Source organism: Ranitomeya variabilis, chromosome 3, assembly GCF_051348905.1.
Source record: "Ranitomeya variabilis isolate aRanVar5 chromosome 3, aRanVar5.hap1, whole genome shotgun sequence".
NCBI lineage: Eukaryota > Metazoa > Chordata > Amphibia > Anura > Dendrobatidae > Ranitomeya > Ranitomeya variabilis.
Window position 1 is genome coordinate 252,369,549 of NC_135234.1, and position 16,731 is coordinate 252,386,279.

The 16,731-nt window shown below is 45.0% G+C and overlaps 1 protein-coding gene across 1 annotated transcript in view; it reads right to left on the reverse strand.

Moving 5' to 3' along the window:
* IGFN1 (immunoglobulin like and fibronectin type III domain containing 1) overlaps positions 1-16,731 on the reverse strand; it is a 262,834-nt gene that overhangs the window by 129,163 nt on the left and 116,940 nt on the right. The window contains exons 2-3 of the mRNA XM_077295387.1: positions 16,158-16,292; positions 4,169-4,336 (exon numbers count right to left, since the gene is read on the reverse strand). Coding sequence (XP_077151502.1) covers positions 4,169-4,336; positions 16,158-16,292 — 303 coding nt within the window. The remainder of the gene's footprint in view (positions 1-4,168; positions 4,337-16,157; positions 16,293-16,731) is intronic.

The following is a 16,731-nucleotide window of genomic DNA, read 5'->3' on the forward strand; positions in this document are numbered from 1 at the left end:
ATGGGGTCACTTATGGGTTTTTTTCACTCTTTGTTTCATTGCAGCCATTTGGTAAGTTCAAAAAAGTTCATTTTTTCATATTAATGTAAACTCTGCACCCCATCTTGACTGAAAAAAACTGAAATGTAGATTTTTTTGCAAATTTAATAAAAAAGAAAAACTGAAATATCACATGGTCGTATTCAGACCCTTTTCTCAGACACTCATATTTAAGTCACATGCTGTCCATTTCCTTGTGATGCTCCTTGAGATGGTTCTACTCCTTCATTGGAATCCAGCTGCATTTAATTAAACTGATGGGATTTGATTTGGAAAGGCACACACCTGTCTATATAAGACCTCACAGTGCATGTCAGATCAAATGAGAATCATGAGGTCAAAGGAACTGGCCAAGGAGCTCAGAAACAGAATTGTGGCAAGGCACACATCTGGCCAAGACTACAACAGAATTTCTACAGTACTCAAGGTTCCTAAGAGCACAGTGGCCTCCATAATCCTTAAATGGAAGAAGTTTGGGATACCATAAGTTTTCGTTGACCTGGACGACCAGCCAAACTGAGCAATCGTGGGAGAAGAGCCTTGGTGAGAGAGGTAAGGAAGAACCCCAACATCACTGTGGCTAAGTTCCAGAGATGCAGTAAGGAGATGGGAGAAAAGTTCCACAAAGTCAACTATCAATGCACCCCTCAACCAGTTGGGCCTTCATGGCAGAGTGGCCAGACGTAAGCCTCTCCTCAGTGCAAGACATATGAAAGCCGGCATAGAGTTTGCTAAAAAACATGTGAAAGACTCCCAGACTATGACAAATAAGATTCTCTGGTCTGATGAGATGAAGATAGACCTTTTTGATGATAATTCTAAGCGGTATGTGTGGAGAAATCCAGGCACTGCTCATCACCTGCCCAATACAATCCCAACAGTGAAACATGGTGGTTGCAGCATCATGCTATGGGGGTGTTGTTCAGCTGCAGGGACAGGATGACTGGTTGTCATTGAAGGAAACATGAATGCGGCCAAGTACAGACACATCCTGGATGAAAACCTCTTCCAGAGTGCTCTGGGCCTCAGACTTGGCCGAAGGTTCACCTTCCAACAAGACAATGACCCTAAGCACACAGCTAAAATAACAAAGGAGTGGCTTCAGAACAATTCTGTGACCATTCTTGAATGGCCCAGCCAGAGCCCTGACCTAAACCCAATTGAGCATCTCTGGAGAGACCTGAAAATATCCACCAACATTCACCATCCAACCTGATGGAACTGGAGAGGATCTGCAAGGAAGAATGGCAGGGGATCCCCAAATCCAGGTGTGAAAAACTTGTTCCATCATTCCCAATAAGATTCATGGCTGTACTAGCTCAAAAGGGTGCTTCTACTCAATACTGAGCAAAAGGTCTGAATACTTATGACTAGTGTTGAGCATTCCGATACCGCAAGTATCGGGTATCGGCCGATACTTGCGGGTATCGGAATTCCGATACCGAGATCCGATACTTTTGTGGTATCGGGTATCGGTATCGAAACAACATTAATGTGTAAAATAAAGAATTAAAATAAAAAATATTGCTATACTCACCTCTCCGACGCAGCCTGGACCTCACCGAGGGAACCGGCAGCGTTGTTGGCTTAAAATGCGCGCTTTTACTTCCTTCCGTGACGTCACGGCTTGTGATTGGTCGCGTGCCGCCCATGTGGCCGCGACGCGACCAATCACAGCAAGCCGTGACGTAATTTTCAGGTCCTCAATGCCTAATTCTAGGCATTCATGATTTTAAAATTACTTTCCGGCTTGTGATTGGTCGCGTCACGGTCACATGGGCGACGCGACCAATCACAAGCCGTGACGTCACGGGAGGCAGGAGACGCGCGCATTTTTAAAATTACGTCACGGCTTGTGATTGGTTGCGTGCCGCCCATGTGACCGCGACGCGACCAATCACAGCAAGCCGTGATGTAATTTCAGGTCCTGATGCCTATTTCTGCATTCAGGACCTGAAATTACGTCACGGCTTGCTGTGATTGGTCGCGTCGCGGTCACATGGGCGGCACGCAACCAATCACAAGCCGTGACGTAATTTTAAAAATGCGCGCGTCTCCTGCCTCCCGTGACGTCACGGCTTGTGATTGGTCGAGTCGCCCATGTGACCGCGACGCGACCAATCACAAGCCGGAACGTAATTTTAAAATCATGAATGCCTAGAATTAGGCATTGAGGACCTGAAAATTACGTCATGGCTTGCTGTGATTGGTCGCGTCGCGGCCACATGGGCGGCACGCGACCAATCACAAGCCGTGACGTCACGGAAGGAAGTAAAAGCGCGCATTTTAAGCAAACAACGCTGCCGGTTCCCTTGGTGAGGTCCAGGCTGCGTCGGAGAGGTGAGTATAGCAATATTTTTTATTTTAATTCTTTATTTTACACATTAATATGGATCCCAGGGCCTGAAGGAGAGTTTCCTCTCCTTCAGACCCTGGGAACCATCAGGGATACCGTCCGATACTTGAGTCCCATTGACTTGTATTGGTATCGGGTATCGGTATCGGATTAGATCCGATACTTTGCCGGTATCGGCCGATACTTTCCGATACCGATACTTTCAAGTATCGGACGGTATCGCTCAACACTACTTATGACCATGTGATATTTCAGTTTTTCTTTTGTAATAAATTTGAAAAAATTACGACATTTCTGCTTTTTTTCAGTCAAGATGGGGTGCAGAGTGTACATTAATAGGAAAAAAATTAACTTTTTTAATTTCCCAAATTGCTGCAATGAAACAAAGGGTGAAAAATTTAAAGGGGTATGAATGCTTTCCGTACCCACTGTATGTTTTTTAACAATTCCCAATAGGGTTCAAGAGATATGAGTCTTTGTACTTAGTACTAACTTTTATGATCTCTACAAAGGGGACGTTGTGCACATGATTAACTGGGGGCATGCTTTAGGCTGCTGTGAATTATTAACCTGAGAGCTATGCACCTTGTAAAGAGCATACAAATTTGCACAAAAAAAGACCCAAAAACGTTAGCAGCCAGAATAAAATAAAAACAAAAACTATCCACTTTTGACCTGGTGACAGGTCAAAGCCAATGATACTTTGTGATTCTGTTTTATGGAATGATGAAACACAACTACCTTTTTGGGTCTATGAATCAGCGCTATTATCTAGAGAAGTAAGATTGAAGCATGCACTGAAAAGAACACCCTGCCTACTGCAAAAACATGACAAATGACGCTGTTTTGCATTTTCTAGCACTAGAAAGAAGCTGAAGCTTGGGAGTTATTGGGCAGCCCAAAAGAACAATGATCCCAAGTATATCTCAAAGTCCACCATTGCCTGGTTTCAGAACAAGTCCTGTAAGAGTCTGGCGTGGGCGCCACAGTTGCTTGACTTGAACTCCATGGAAAATCTCTGGCAGGATTTGAAGAAGTTTGCAACATACAAACCCAAAACCATAAGTGAACTGGATGCCATTGCCTACAATGAATGTGCTAAGATTCCTTAGGAACCCTGCCAAGAAGCTGTGTATGGGATACTCATCGTGTTTGCAGCAAGTCATCACAACTTAAGTGTGCTCTACTAAGTAATAAAGACACTGGCCACGAAGGAGTTGAAACTTCAGTATCAGTAAAAGAATTTTCCTGAATTTAGAGAAACCAGTTATGCTTAGAGAAACCACCATACTCTTGTTTTTATTGGTTGTTTTATTGAGCTATTTAAGTTCTTGTTTGTTTGGTTTATGGCAAACAACACCATCAACACCAGAAAGTTGGTGAATTTGCTAAGAAACTTAGTTTGCAATGGGGATAGAATCACTTTGATTGCAATTATATAGTGGATTGTGCAAACCCCATAGCGAATAGGTTTTCCAGATTTCAAGAAAAAAAAAGTCTACAGCACTCCAACTTCATCTGTGTTTTATTCACCACACAATGCAATGTTTCAACCTCAATGGTCTTTGTCCAGCAAAGGGTTGAGGGTTAAACGTTGCATGCCTGGTATATAAAACATGATGGCTGAAGTTGGAGTGCTGTGCTCTTCTTTTTATCTTGGCTTTAAGTGTATCTCTGGACTGGGATACTTTGCTGTTTGCACCTTAACATGGAAATGCAATTGAAGAATATGCGGCTTCTATGTATAAATAACTAAGATACAAATGTTCTTACCTACTATTTCTCGAATTAGAACTGCGTGCTCCAGAGCTGTTGGATCACTGTTTCCAGCCTTACTAACGGCTTTGACCCGAACAAATATCTTGTCACCTGTAGTCAAATTTGTAATTTTGTAATGAGTAGAAATACTGGGCTCTTTGTTCACAGACACCCACTCTGTACCTGAAAGAAAATACAGAGACAATTATGCTGTGTCCCCACGATGGGCTTTTGTTGAGGTTTTGGCACGTCAAAATAGCAGCATCTTACTGTTCCCGTAAAGTGGATAGGATTTATAGAAATCACATTCACACAGTACTTTTTTTCTTTACTCAGCGTTAACTGATCTGTGGTGTACATTTTCACCATAGACTTTCAACAGACACAGAAAATGCCCAGCAAAAAAATGCACATGGGTTTTTAATGTGTTTCGGCCGCGGAAAGTCCTTTTGATGAATCAGGAGCATCTGACAGGTGTCTGACTAGTGTCTCCATTCACCCCGCTAAAAATGTAACCACAGTCAGATACTGCTGGAGTAAGCTTTTTGGCATAAGGTATGGCACAGCTCATCATGAATTAAAAGAGCTATGGCATGATGGCCTCATTGCATATCCGTCCAGCTTCAACTACACCCAATTTGGAACAGTTGGGTAATATGGGAGTAAAAGCACCAAACTCTGAGTTATGCAAAAATTGTGCAACTTTTCAAAGCTTCTTAAGTATTTTTTCTTGCATAAAAGCTTTGATGAACTGGCACTCTGGCTAAAAAAAGATAAAACAATTACTAATAAATTGCGTGCAACAAGTAAGATGCAAAAAGACAGACCCAGGTGGATTTCTAGTGACTTGCTTGTTGTGGTCACATTACGTTAAGGATTGCTATATGACCCTATTCACCTGCATTACATTGCAATGTAGCAGTGGCACATAAAGATTAGTGTTGATTGAGTACTGAAATACTTGAGTGCTCGGTGCTCGAATCGAGATTGCCGGATGTGCTCGACTTGAGTAGTGAGATTAATAGAAGTGAATGGGAAACTCGATCCGCGTGCCGCACTGAAGCCGGTGTGAGATAGCGCTTACTGCATGTGTTGGGAGACACTCACTTACTGTAGCAACGGGACTCAGTCACACAGGCACGTTTTTCTCACAAAAACAGTTCATGCGGTTTATTATGCAGTCATTAACCGGGTTATGCACAGTTCATTATAAACTTCATAGAACACAATATGCACCAACCGGTGACATTAGTTGCAGCTTTAACTTAGATATTTCATATACGGCTTTAACTCACAGTTCAGATACTACACCCGCCAGTCCTCCTTGACTAGTTCCTGGGGGGTGTCCGTACGCCGTATAAATGTCTCTAGTCATATAGAACGCACGACATTGATTCGTAGTCTCTATACATGCTGGACCTCACTTCGTCCAGTTACTGAGGGAGACCACACACTTCATTACTAACCCCCCTGTCAGTGCACACAGTTCCCCATACTCTGGGTTACCTTCCAGGAGCTCCTGCTCCACACGCTGACTCCTGGCAGTCCTCTCTCTCTTAGGGAAGCTGTGGATGTGGGATCACCATCCCGGACAATGCGTTGCTCACTAGACCACCTGACAGTCCTGATCCTCGGACGGTCTGTAACTCCCCCAGTGCTGTGCTGTTGCAGACTCTGCTGTTGTGAACTCTATTTTTGGGCTCCCTCTAGTGGTCACAAGCGGTACTGTGTAGTGTTGTCTTTCTGCAGGTTGCAGCATCAGCTGGTTCGTTATCCTTGGTTGGTTTCTTATTTAGCTCACCTGGATACTCAGTTCCTTGCCTGCTATCAATGTATTCAGTGCTCTTCAGATTCCTTGTGTCTACCTTGATCCCAGTCTCTCCAAGACAAGCTAAGTTTTTGTTTGATCATTTTTTGATTATCATTGTTCATTATGTTTTTAGTCCAGCTCGCTAAAATGTGATTTCCTCGCTTGCTGGTTGCTCTAGGGGACTGAGTTTCTCCCCCCACACCGTGAGTTGGTGTGGGGGTTCTTGAAACCTCAGTGTGGATATTTTGTAAGGGTTTTTTACTGACCGCATAGATTCCCTTTTCTATTTTCTGCTATCTAGTATTAGTGGGCCTCATTTGCTGAATCTGCTTTCACCCCTGTGTATGTGCCTTCCTCTTACCTCACCGTTATTATCTGTTGGGGGCTTCTATATCTTTGGGGATTATTTCTCTGGAGGCAAGAGAGGTCTTTCTTTCTCTCTAGGGGTAGTTAGTTCCTCAGGCTGGCTCGAGACATCTAGGATTTTTAGGCACGTTCACAGGCTACTTCTAGTGTGTTTGGATAGGTTCAGATTTGCGGTCAGTCCAGTTTGCCACCTCCCTAGAGCTTGTCCTACGTTTGTTACTTAGCTGGAGTAATTTGTGATCCTCAACCACTAAGGATCATAACAGTATAGCAGGCCAAAAAGTGTTTAATGCATCGCAGAAGTGGGATAAAAAGAAGACCTGAGTACATTTTTTTTTTCCCTCCCGCTTTTCCTTTGCTGCAGTCTGTTTAGCTTCTTTCATCCCCTTGAACTCTGGGTGGTTTTGAGCTCAGCTGCAGACATGAATGTTCAGACTCTGACTTCTAGTGTGGATCATCTTACTGCACGGGTGCAAAGTATTCAGGATTTTGTTATTCGTAGCCCTATGTCAGAACCAAAGATACCCATTCCTGAGTTGTTTTCTGGAGATAGATCTAGGTTTCAAAATTTTAAGAATAATTGTAAGTTATTTCTATCTCTGAGACCTCATTCCTCTGCTGATTCCGCTCAGCAAGTTAAAATTGTTATCTCCTTGTTGCGTGGCGACCCTCAAGATTGGGCTTTCTCTCTGGCGCCAGGAGATCCTGCTTTGCTTAATGTAGATGCATTTTTTCTGGCTCTTGGACTGCTTTATGAGGAGCCTAATCTTGAGAATCAGGCAGAAAAAGCGTTGCTGGCTATCTCTCAAGGTCAGGATGAAGCAGAGGTGTATTGTTAAAAATTTCGGAAATGGTCGGTGCTTACTCAATGGAATGAGTGTGCCCTGGCTGCAAATTTCAGAGAAGGTCTTTCTGAGGCCGTTAAGAATGTTATGGTGGGGTTTCCCACCCCTACAAGTCTGAGTGATTCTATGGCTTTAGCCATTCAGGTTGATCGGCGTTTGCGGGAGCGCAAATCTGCTCATCCTTTGGCGGTATTTTCTGGACAGAGACCTGAGTCTATGCAATGTGACCGAACTCTGACCAGAATTGAGCGACAGTCATAGAAGTCAAAATGGGTTGTGCTTTTACTGTGGTGATTCTACTCATGTTATCTCAGCATGCTCTAAACGCTTAAAAAAAATCGCTAAACCTGTCACCATTGGTACTATACAGCCTAAATTTATTTTGTCTGTTACTTTGATTTGTTCTTTGTCGTCCTACCCGGTTATGGCTTTTGTGGATTCGGGTGCTGCCCTGAATCTGATGGATTTGTCGTTTGCCAGGCGCTGTGGTTTTGTCCTGGAGCCTTTGGAATTTCCTATTCCTCTGAGGGGAATTGATGCTACGCCATTGGCTGAGAATAAGCCTCAGTATTGGACGCAAATGACCATGTGCATGACTCCCGTACATCAGGAGGTGATTCGCTTTCTCGTTCTGCATAATTTGCATGATGTTGTCGTTTTGGGTCTGCCATGGCTGCAAGCTCATAATCCAGTGTTAGATTGGAAAGCTATGTCTGTGTCAAGTTGGGGTTGTCAGGGAATTCATGGCGATACTCCGTTGGTGTCTATTGCTTCTTCCACTCCTTCTGAGGTCCCTGAGTTTTTGTCTGACTACCAGGATGTATTTGATGAGCCCAGGTCCAGTGCCCTGCCCCCTCATAGGGATTGTGACTGTGCTATAAATTTAATTCCTGGTAGTAAATTCCCTAAGGGACGACTTTTTAATTTGTCTATACCAGAGCATGCCGCGATGCGGAGTTATATAAAGGAGTCTTTGGAGAAGGGACATATTCGCCCATCCTCTTCCCCTCTTGGTGCAGGATTTTTTTTTGTGGCCAAGAAGGACGGTTCTTTGAGACCTTGTATAGATTATCGTCTTCTGAATAAAATTACAGTCAAATTTCAGTATCCTTTGCCACTATTGTCTGATTTGTTTGCTCGGATTAAGGGTGCCAGTTGGTTCACCAAGATAGATCTCCGTGGTGCATATAACCTTGTGCGCATTAAGCAGGGAGATGAATGGAAAACAGCATTTAATACGCCCGAAGGCCATTTTGAGTACTTAGTGATGCCTTTTGGACTCTCTAATGCTCCTTCTGTGTTTAAGTCCTTCATGCATGACATCTTCCGAGAATATCTGGATAAATTTATGATTGTTTATTTGGATGACATTTTGGTCTTTTCTGATGATTGGGAGTCCCATGTGAAGCAGGTCAGGATGGTGTTTCAGGTCCTGCGTGCTAATGCTTTATTTGTGAAGGGCTCAAAATGCCTTTTCGGAGTACAGAAGGTCTCCTTTTTGGGTTTTATTTTTTCTCCTTCTACTGTGGAGATGGACCCAGTCAAGGTCCAGGCTATTCATGACTGGACTCAGCCCACGTCTGTTAAGAGTCTTCAGAAGTTCTTGGGTTTTGCTAATTTTTACCGTCGTTTCATCGCTAATTTTTCTAGCGTGGTTAAACCTTTGACGGATTTGACCAAGAAGGGTTCTGATTAGTGTTGAGCATTCCGATACTGCAAGTATCGGGTATCGGCCGATACTTGCTGTATCGGAATTTCCGATACCGAGATCCGATACTTTTGTGGTATCGGGTATCGGGTATCGCAACAACATTAATGTATTAATGTGTAAAAAAGAGAATTAAAATAAAAAATATCGCTATACTCACCTGTCCGACGCAGCCGGGACCTCAGCGAGGGAACCGGCAGCGTTGTTTGTTTAAATTTCGCGCTTTTACTTGGTTACGTGAAGTCCCGGCTTGTGATTGGTCAGGGCGGCCATGTTGCCGGGACGCGGACCAATCACAGCAAGCCGTGACGAAATTACGTCACGGCTTGCTGTGATTGGTCCGCGTCCCGGCAACATGGCCGCCATTAACCAATCACAAGCCGTGACGTCACGGGAGGCTGGACATGCGCGTATTTTGAAAAGCGCGCGTGTCCAGCCTCCAGTGACGTCCCGGCAACATGGCCGCCATTAACCAATCACAAGCCGGGACGTCACGGGAGGCTGGACACGCGCGTATTTTGAAAAGCGCGCGTGTCCAGCCTCCCGTGACGTCACGGCTTGTGATTGGTTAATGGCGGCCATGTTGCCGGGACGCGGACCAATCACAGCAAGCCGTGACGTAATTTCATCACGGCTTGCTGTGATTGGTCCGCGTCCCGGCAACATGGCGCCGTGACCAATCATAAGCCGGGACGTCACTGGAGGCTGGACACGCGCGCTTTTCAAAATACGCGCATGTCCAGCCTCCCGTGACGTCACGGCTTGTGATTGGTTAATGGCGGCCATGTTGCCGGGACGCGGACCAATCACAGCAAGCCGTGACGTAATTTCGTCACGGCTTGCTGTGATTGGTCCGCGTCCCGGCAACATGGCCGCCCTGACCAATCACAAGCCGGGACCTCACGTAACCAAGTAAAAGCGCGAATTTTAAACAAACAACGCTGCCGGTTCCCTCGCTGAGGTCCCGGCTGCGTCGGAGAGGTGAGTATAGCGATATTTTTTATTTTAATTCTTTCTTTTACACATTAATATGGTTCCCAGGGCCTGAAGGAGAGTTTCCTCTCCTTCAGACCCTGGGAACCATCAGGAATACCGTCCGATACCTGAGTCCCATTGACTTGTATTGGTATCGGGTATCGGTATCGGATTGGATCCGATACTTTGCCGGTATCGGCCGATACTTTCCGATACCGATACTTTCAAGTATCGGACGGTATCGCTCAACACTAGTTCTGATGTGACTAATTCGTCTCCTGCGGCCGTGGAGGCCTTTCGGGAGCTGAAGCACCGGTTTTCTTCAGCTCCAGTCTTATGTCAGCCAGATGTCTCTCTTCCCTTCCAGGTCGAGGTTGATGCTTCTGAGATTGGAGCAGGGGCTGTCTTGTCGCAGAGAAGCTCTGATGGCTCTGTGATGAAGCCATGTGCTTTCTTTTCAAGAAAGTTTTCGCCTGCCGAGCGGAATTATGATGTTGGTAATCGGGAGTTGTTGGCTATGAAGTGGGCATTTGAGGAGTGGTGACATTGGCTCGAAGGAGCTAAACATCGTGTGGTGGTCTTGACTGATCACAAAAATCTGATTTACCTTGAATCTGCCAAGCGCCTGAATCCTAGACAGGCTCGTTGGTCGTTGTTTTTCTCCCGTTTCAACTTCGTGGTCTCATACCTGCCTGGTCCGAAGAACGTGAAAGCTGATGCACTTTCTAGGAGTTTTGTGCCTGACTCTCCGGGAGTTTCTGAGCTGGCTGGTATTCTCAGAGAGGGAGTGATTTTGTCTGCCATTTCCCCAGATTTGCGACGAGTGCTGCAGAAATTTCAGGCGGATAGACCTGACCGTTGTCCACCAGAGAGACTGTTTGTCCCGGATAGATGGACCAGCAGAGTTATTTCCGAGGTTCATTCTTCGGTGTTGGCGGGTCATCCTGGGATTTTTGGTACCAGAGATTTGGTGGCTAGGTTCTTCTGGTGGCCTTCCTTGTCGCGGGATGTGCGTTCCTTTGTGCAGTCTTGTGGGATTTGTGCTCGGGCTAAGCCTTGCTGTTCTCGTGCCAGCGGTTTGCTTTTGCCTTTGCCTGTTCCGAAAAGGCCTTGGACGCACATTTCCATGGATTTTATTTCGGATCTTCCAGTATCTCAGAAATTGTCTGTCATCTGGGTGGTGTGTGATCGTTTTTCCAAGATGGTCCATTTGGTGCCCTTGCCTAAGTTGCCTTCTTCCTCCGATTTGGTTCCTCTATTTTTTCAGAATGTGGTTCGCTTGCACGGCATTCCTGAAAATATTGTGTCTGATAGAGGATCCCAGTTTGTGTCCAGGTTTTGGCGGACTTTTTGTGCTAAGATGGGCATTGATTTGTCTTTTTCGTCGGCCTTCCATCCTCAGACTAATGGCCAAACCGAGCGAACTAATCAGACGTTGGAAACTTATTTGAGATGTTTTGTTTCTGCTGATCAGGATGATTGGGTGACTTTTTTGCCTTTGGCCGAGTTTGCCCTTAATAATCGGGCTAGTTCTGCTACTTTGGTTTCACCTTTTTTCTGCAATTCTGGTTTCCATCCTCGTTTTTCCTCGGGTCAGGTTGAGTCTTCTGACTGTCCTGGGGTGGATTCTGTGGTGGATAGGTTGCAGCAGATTTGGAACCATGTGGTGGACAATTTGAGGTTGTCACAGGAGAAGGCTCAGCGCTTTGCCAACCGCCGCCGCGGTGTGGGTCCCCGACTTCGTGTTGGGGATTTGGTGTGGCTGTCTTCTCGGTATGTTCCTATGAAGGTCTCCTCTCCTAAATTCAAGCCTCGCTTCATCGGTCCTTATAAGATCTTGAAAATCCTTAACCCGGTGTCTTTTCGTTTGGATCTCCCAGCATCGTTTGCCATTCATAATGTATTCCATAGGTCTTTGTCTGCTCCGGTGCTGGTCGAGGGCAAATTGGAGTACGTGGTGGAGAAGATTTTGGATTCTCGTATCTCTAGACGGAGGCTTCAGTATTTGGTTAAGTGGAAGGGCTATGGTCAGGAGGATAATACCTGGGTTGTCGCCTCTGATGTTCATGCGGCCGATTTGGATTGTGCCTTCCACGCGGCTCATCCTGATCGCCCTGGGGGTCTTGATGAGGGTTCGGTGACCCCTCCTCAAGGTGGGGGTACTGTTGTGAACTCTATTTTTGGGCTCCCTCTAGTGGTCACAAGCGGTACTGTGTAGTGTTGTCTTTCTGCAGGTTGCAGCATCAGCTGGTTCGTTATCCTTGGTTGGTTTCTTATTTAGCTCACCTGGATACTCAGTTCCTTGCCTGCTATCAATGTATTCAGTGCTCTTCAGATTCCTTGTGTCTACCTTGATCCCAGTCTCTCCAAGACAAGCTAAGTTTTTGTTTGATCATTTTTTGATTATCAGTGTTCATTATGTTTTTAGTCCAGCTCGCTAAAATGTGATTTCCTCGCTTGCTGGTTGCTCTAGGGGACTGAGTTTCTCCCCCCACACCGTGAGTTGGTGTGGGGGTTCTTGAAATCTCAGTGTGGATATTTTGTAAGGGTTTTTTACTAACCGCATAGATTCCCTTTTCTATTTTCTGCTATCTAGTATTAGTGGGCCTCATTTGCTGAATCTGCTTTCACCCCTGTGTATGTGCCTTCCTCTTACCTCACCGTTATTATCTGTTGGGGGCTTCTATATCTTTGGGGATTATTTCTCTGGAGGCAAGAGAGGTCTTTCTTTCTTTCTAGGGGTAGTTAGTTCCTCAGGCTGGCTCGAGACGTCTAGGATTTTTAGGCACGTTCACCGGCTACTTCTAGTGTGTTTGGATAGGTTCAGATTTGCGGTCAGTCCAGTTTGCCACCTCCCTAGAGCTTGTCCTACGTTTGTTACTTAGCTGGAGTAATTTGTGATCCTCAACCACTAAGGATCATAACACTCTGCATACACTTCTTCCCATCTGCTCTTCAGGAATCCTACTCCCAGGACTTCCAACACAGGCCACTGCATGTGCTGTTCAGGATGTCTATCCCCACCTGGGACTGTCCAACACACAAGCGCGCTTAACAGGGATCCGATCCTACTCCCAGGATCTCCCAACACACAGGTCTTCAGATCCACGGCCTCACAGTGCGCTATTCAGGGATCCAGTCCACACTCAGGACCTCCCAACACACAAGCCATCCAGGATCTACACAGTCTCCATTACAGCGAACATTCAGGTCCATACACACTACCGACCATGTGACCACACCATGGTCACATTATGTAGTTGTAACCACTCCTATAGATGGGAGGCGTGTGTGGCTAGTTCCACCAGCCCAGCTCTCATAACTAGCCCTGTAAGCCTCCCTTCACAATTATACAAACACTTGTGGGACTACACATAACAACAACATTACTTAAGGCTTGACACTAAGGATAGAAATATGATAAGGTTTGTCACCAACTTCAGCACCCAATCCGAGTCGGTGCGTGCTGCCCTCACGAAAGCATGGCCCATCTTGATGACCGATAAAACTATTGCCAAAATTATCCCTAAGAAGCCTGCTATTACCTTCCGTCGTGCAAAAAACCTGCGGGATCGGCTAATACGTAGTCACTACGAAAGTATGCCCCCTCGTACATTCCTTAATGATGTCCCTATCAGGAGTGGCTGTAGGCCTTGTGGACACTGTGTCGCCTGTAGAAATATTGAGCATAGTAACTCATTTGCTGACTCTTCTGGGCATAACAGCTTTAAAATTGAAAAGTCAATAAACTGTGAGTCTAAGAATGTCATCTACTATGCCACGTGTCCGTGCTCCCTGATTTATGTTGGCCTTACGACACGCCAACTGAGGGTGCGGGTCAGGGAGCACGTGCGTGGCATAGAGGCGGCCAGTGAACAGGAGGACGCATCCCTCCTGAAAACAATACCAAAACATTTTAAGTTGCACCATATGTGTAACAGCAGAGGTTTGCGTGTGAAAGGCATCGATTTAATTGATCTGGGTATTCGGGGGGGTAACATTTCTCAGCGCCTCTCTCAATTAGAGTCCCGATGGATTTGGACACTTGGCACGGTCCATCCACGGGGCCTTAATGAGCATTTCAATTTCTCGTCCTTTCTGTGATCTCTCCCTGCTGTACATCTGTGCAGGATACCGCTTCAGTTTAGTTTTGTTGTTTTTAACTTTTTATCATATATGGTGTTTCTAATAATTTTTTTTATTGCTTTATCCACTTTACATTTAGGTTTAGCTGTGTTGTCTCGTGTCTCACCTGATGTCTGTTACGTGGATGTTGATATATGGACAATCTCTAACTTCGGACCCTGTGTCATCTTGATGGCCTTTTCTGCATGAATGCTATACGTCAAATGTTCTGACATACTATGGAGCCTATTACGGATTGAATATCCTGAATTGATTATAAGCTTTGTAGCTAAATATATAGATTATTATTAGGCTTTATCCATATTCCTTTGTGCCTGATTAATTTATGCATGTAATACATTATATATGTCTTTATATATATTTTGTATGGCCGCAATTGTTTAGATTGAATGATGGTCTCTTTTTCTTTGTGTCCGGTATATATTGCTCATATCTGCACATTCATTATATGGTGTTGTATATTTATATATTTATTTTATTTTTTGTTTATTATGTTGTTTATATGTTATTCTTTGATATCCATATATATTATGTGTGCCCTGTTACCGCCTGTATTTATGTTGCTGTAGCTTGCGGTGATGTTTCCCTCTTCCAACATGGCGGCGTTGTACCTGTAAGTTCTTCTGCGCATGCGCGGCTATTTTCTCACTTGCCTCACACTGCGCTTGCGCCGCTACACGCTCACCGCCGAGCGACACAGGGCCCTGTGCCGACTCGGTGCGTGGCGATGTGCGACGCATTTGCTGGTGTCTGGTGTCTGGTATGATCGGGTATAAGCTGCTTTGTAGCGCTTGATACCATTATCATGGGATATGTACATCCCCGTTTCCATAGCAACAATGAACTACTTCCGGTTTCGTTCCGGTTACTTCCGGTCGCGGGCATCTATAAAACGGCACATCTGACCCCCCTTAGTAATCCCCCTGAGGAAGGTCTTTTCACCGAAACGTGCGTCGGGGAGGGCGCACGGACCCCGGATACAATCTACCCATCTGCCCTTTGAGGTAATATACATTTATTATACTTTGGTATTTTGGCCTGCTGTCCATTATATAGCTGCTGCTTTTCAGCAGTGTCTCATGAGGGCATTTAATATGACACACTATGCAGTACTTTACTATTAGTAATTTTATTCTTCTGATGGGTACATGTTTTTATCCCGGCTCTGTGCCCCCTTAGTATGCTCCTGTGGTGGTGTCTGTGCACACCCTGCGGCACTGTGCCTCACCTGTTTCCTATATGTTATGTTCTCATTATTATTATGCATTAATAAAGTTGATATTTTTGGATATACATTGGGATTTTTTGGTCGTTTTTTTGGGCCCTTGTGACCCATAGCTCTTTCTACATTTGTGTTAGCGACTATCCCTATTTATTGGTCCTTATTTTTCGTAGGATACCTTTAGCATAGACTGTTTCATCCTTTGCTATGCTTTTTTCTGTCATGTGTTTGGTTATTCATTACTTAAGGCTTGCAGCGCAGACTCCCTCTGTGACACATATCGGCTATTTACTGTCACTGTTTCACCATCATTATAATCACAGATGCGCCTCCATGCATATCCTGAGGAGCACACATAGTGCCCCCTAGCTGTAACAGGGGTCACTGCATCACTCCGGGTATTCTCCTGCTTGGAGCACATGGACGCCTCTGTCAGCCAGATTCTTTGTGAGTTGAAGATCTCTTTCTGGAAAAATGCTAGAGTACTCACAAAGAGTCCAGCTGACAGAGGAGTACCTGCGCTCTCAGCCAGGGATATTAAGTGAGAGCACAGCCCTTTTTATGGGGACACGAGGACCTTGTGATACTTGTCACTATTCAAAACTTGATCAGGCACCCCATAGCTCGATCGAGTATCAAGCAGTGCCAAGCATGCTCGACCATCACTAATGAAGATCTTTGGCAGCGTGACCTGTGCCAGAGCCAAAATTGCCATGTAGCCTCAGTCTTACTGTTGCATAATCTGTGGTGTGAGACTTCACCATTAGACCATTGCGTTAAATAAAATAATTATTGTGTGTTATGCAAAAACACAACATTATTTAAAGGAATTTTAGCACTATCACAGATTTTAGAATCAGATATAGTTATGGCACATGACTAAACTACATCTGGTAATAAATTACTAATTGAAAACATTTCTTTAGACTTACTGCCCTCCTTTTGGTACTCAATCAAATATCCGTCTATAGCAAAGGTTCCTTCGGTTTCAGGAGTTTTCCATCTTAGGGATATCGAGGTTGCCTCAATCGCATCCACTGACAAATTTTCAGGAGCGCTGGGTGGTTCTGAAAAAAAGTAAGGACATCTGGTCAAATGAAAAAAGAAAAGCTCACAAATATTTTTAGTACCAAGTATAATGATGTGCGACAATAGAAACAAGGAATAAGGAAAATTGTCAGTCATTTTACCAAGGTAGTGCCCAAATATATATTTTTTTATTTTAAGTGCCAGGTAAAATATGTATACTTGCCTATAGCAACCAATCAAATCACGGTAGTAAAAATATATACCGTATTTTTCGGACTACAAGACGCACTTTTTCCCCCCCAAAAAAGGGGGGAAAATGGGGGGTGCGTCTAATAGTCGAAATGCAGGCTTACCCGTGGCGGCAGAGGTGCGGTGGCAGAGGTGCGGCGGCAGACGTGCGGAGATAAGGAGGCGCAGTGAGCGGGGTCCCTTTCCCCGGTGAGGTGATGCAGCAGCCCGGTAAGGAGCAGAGCCGGG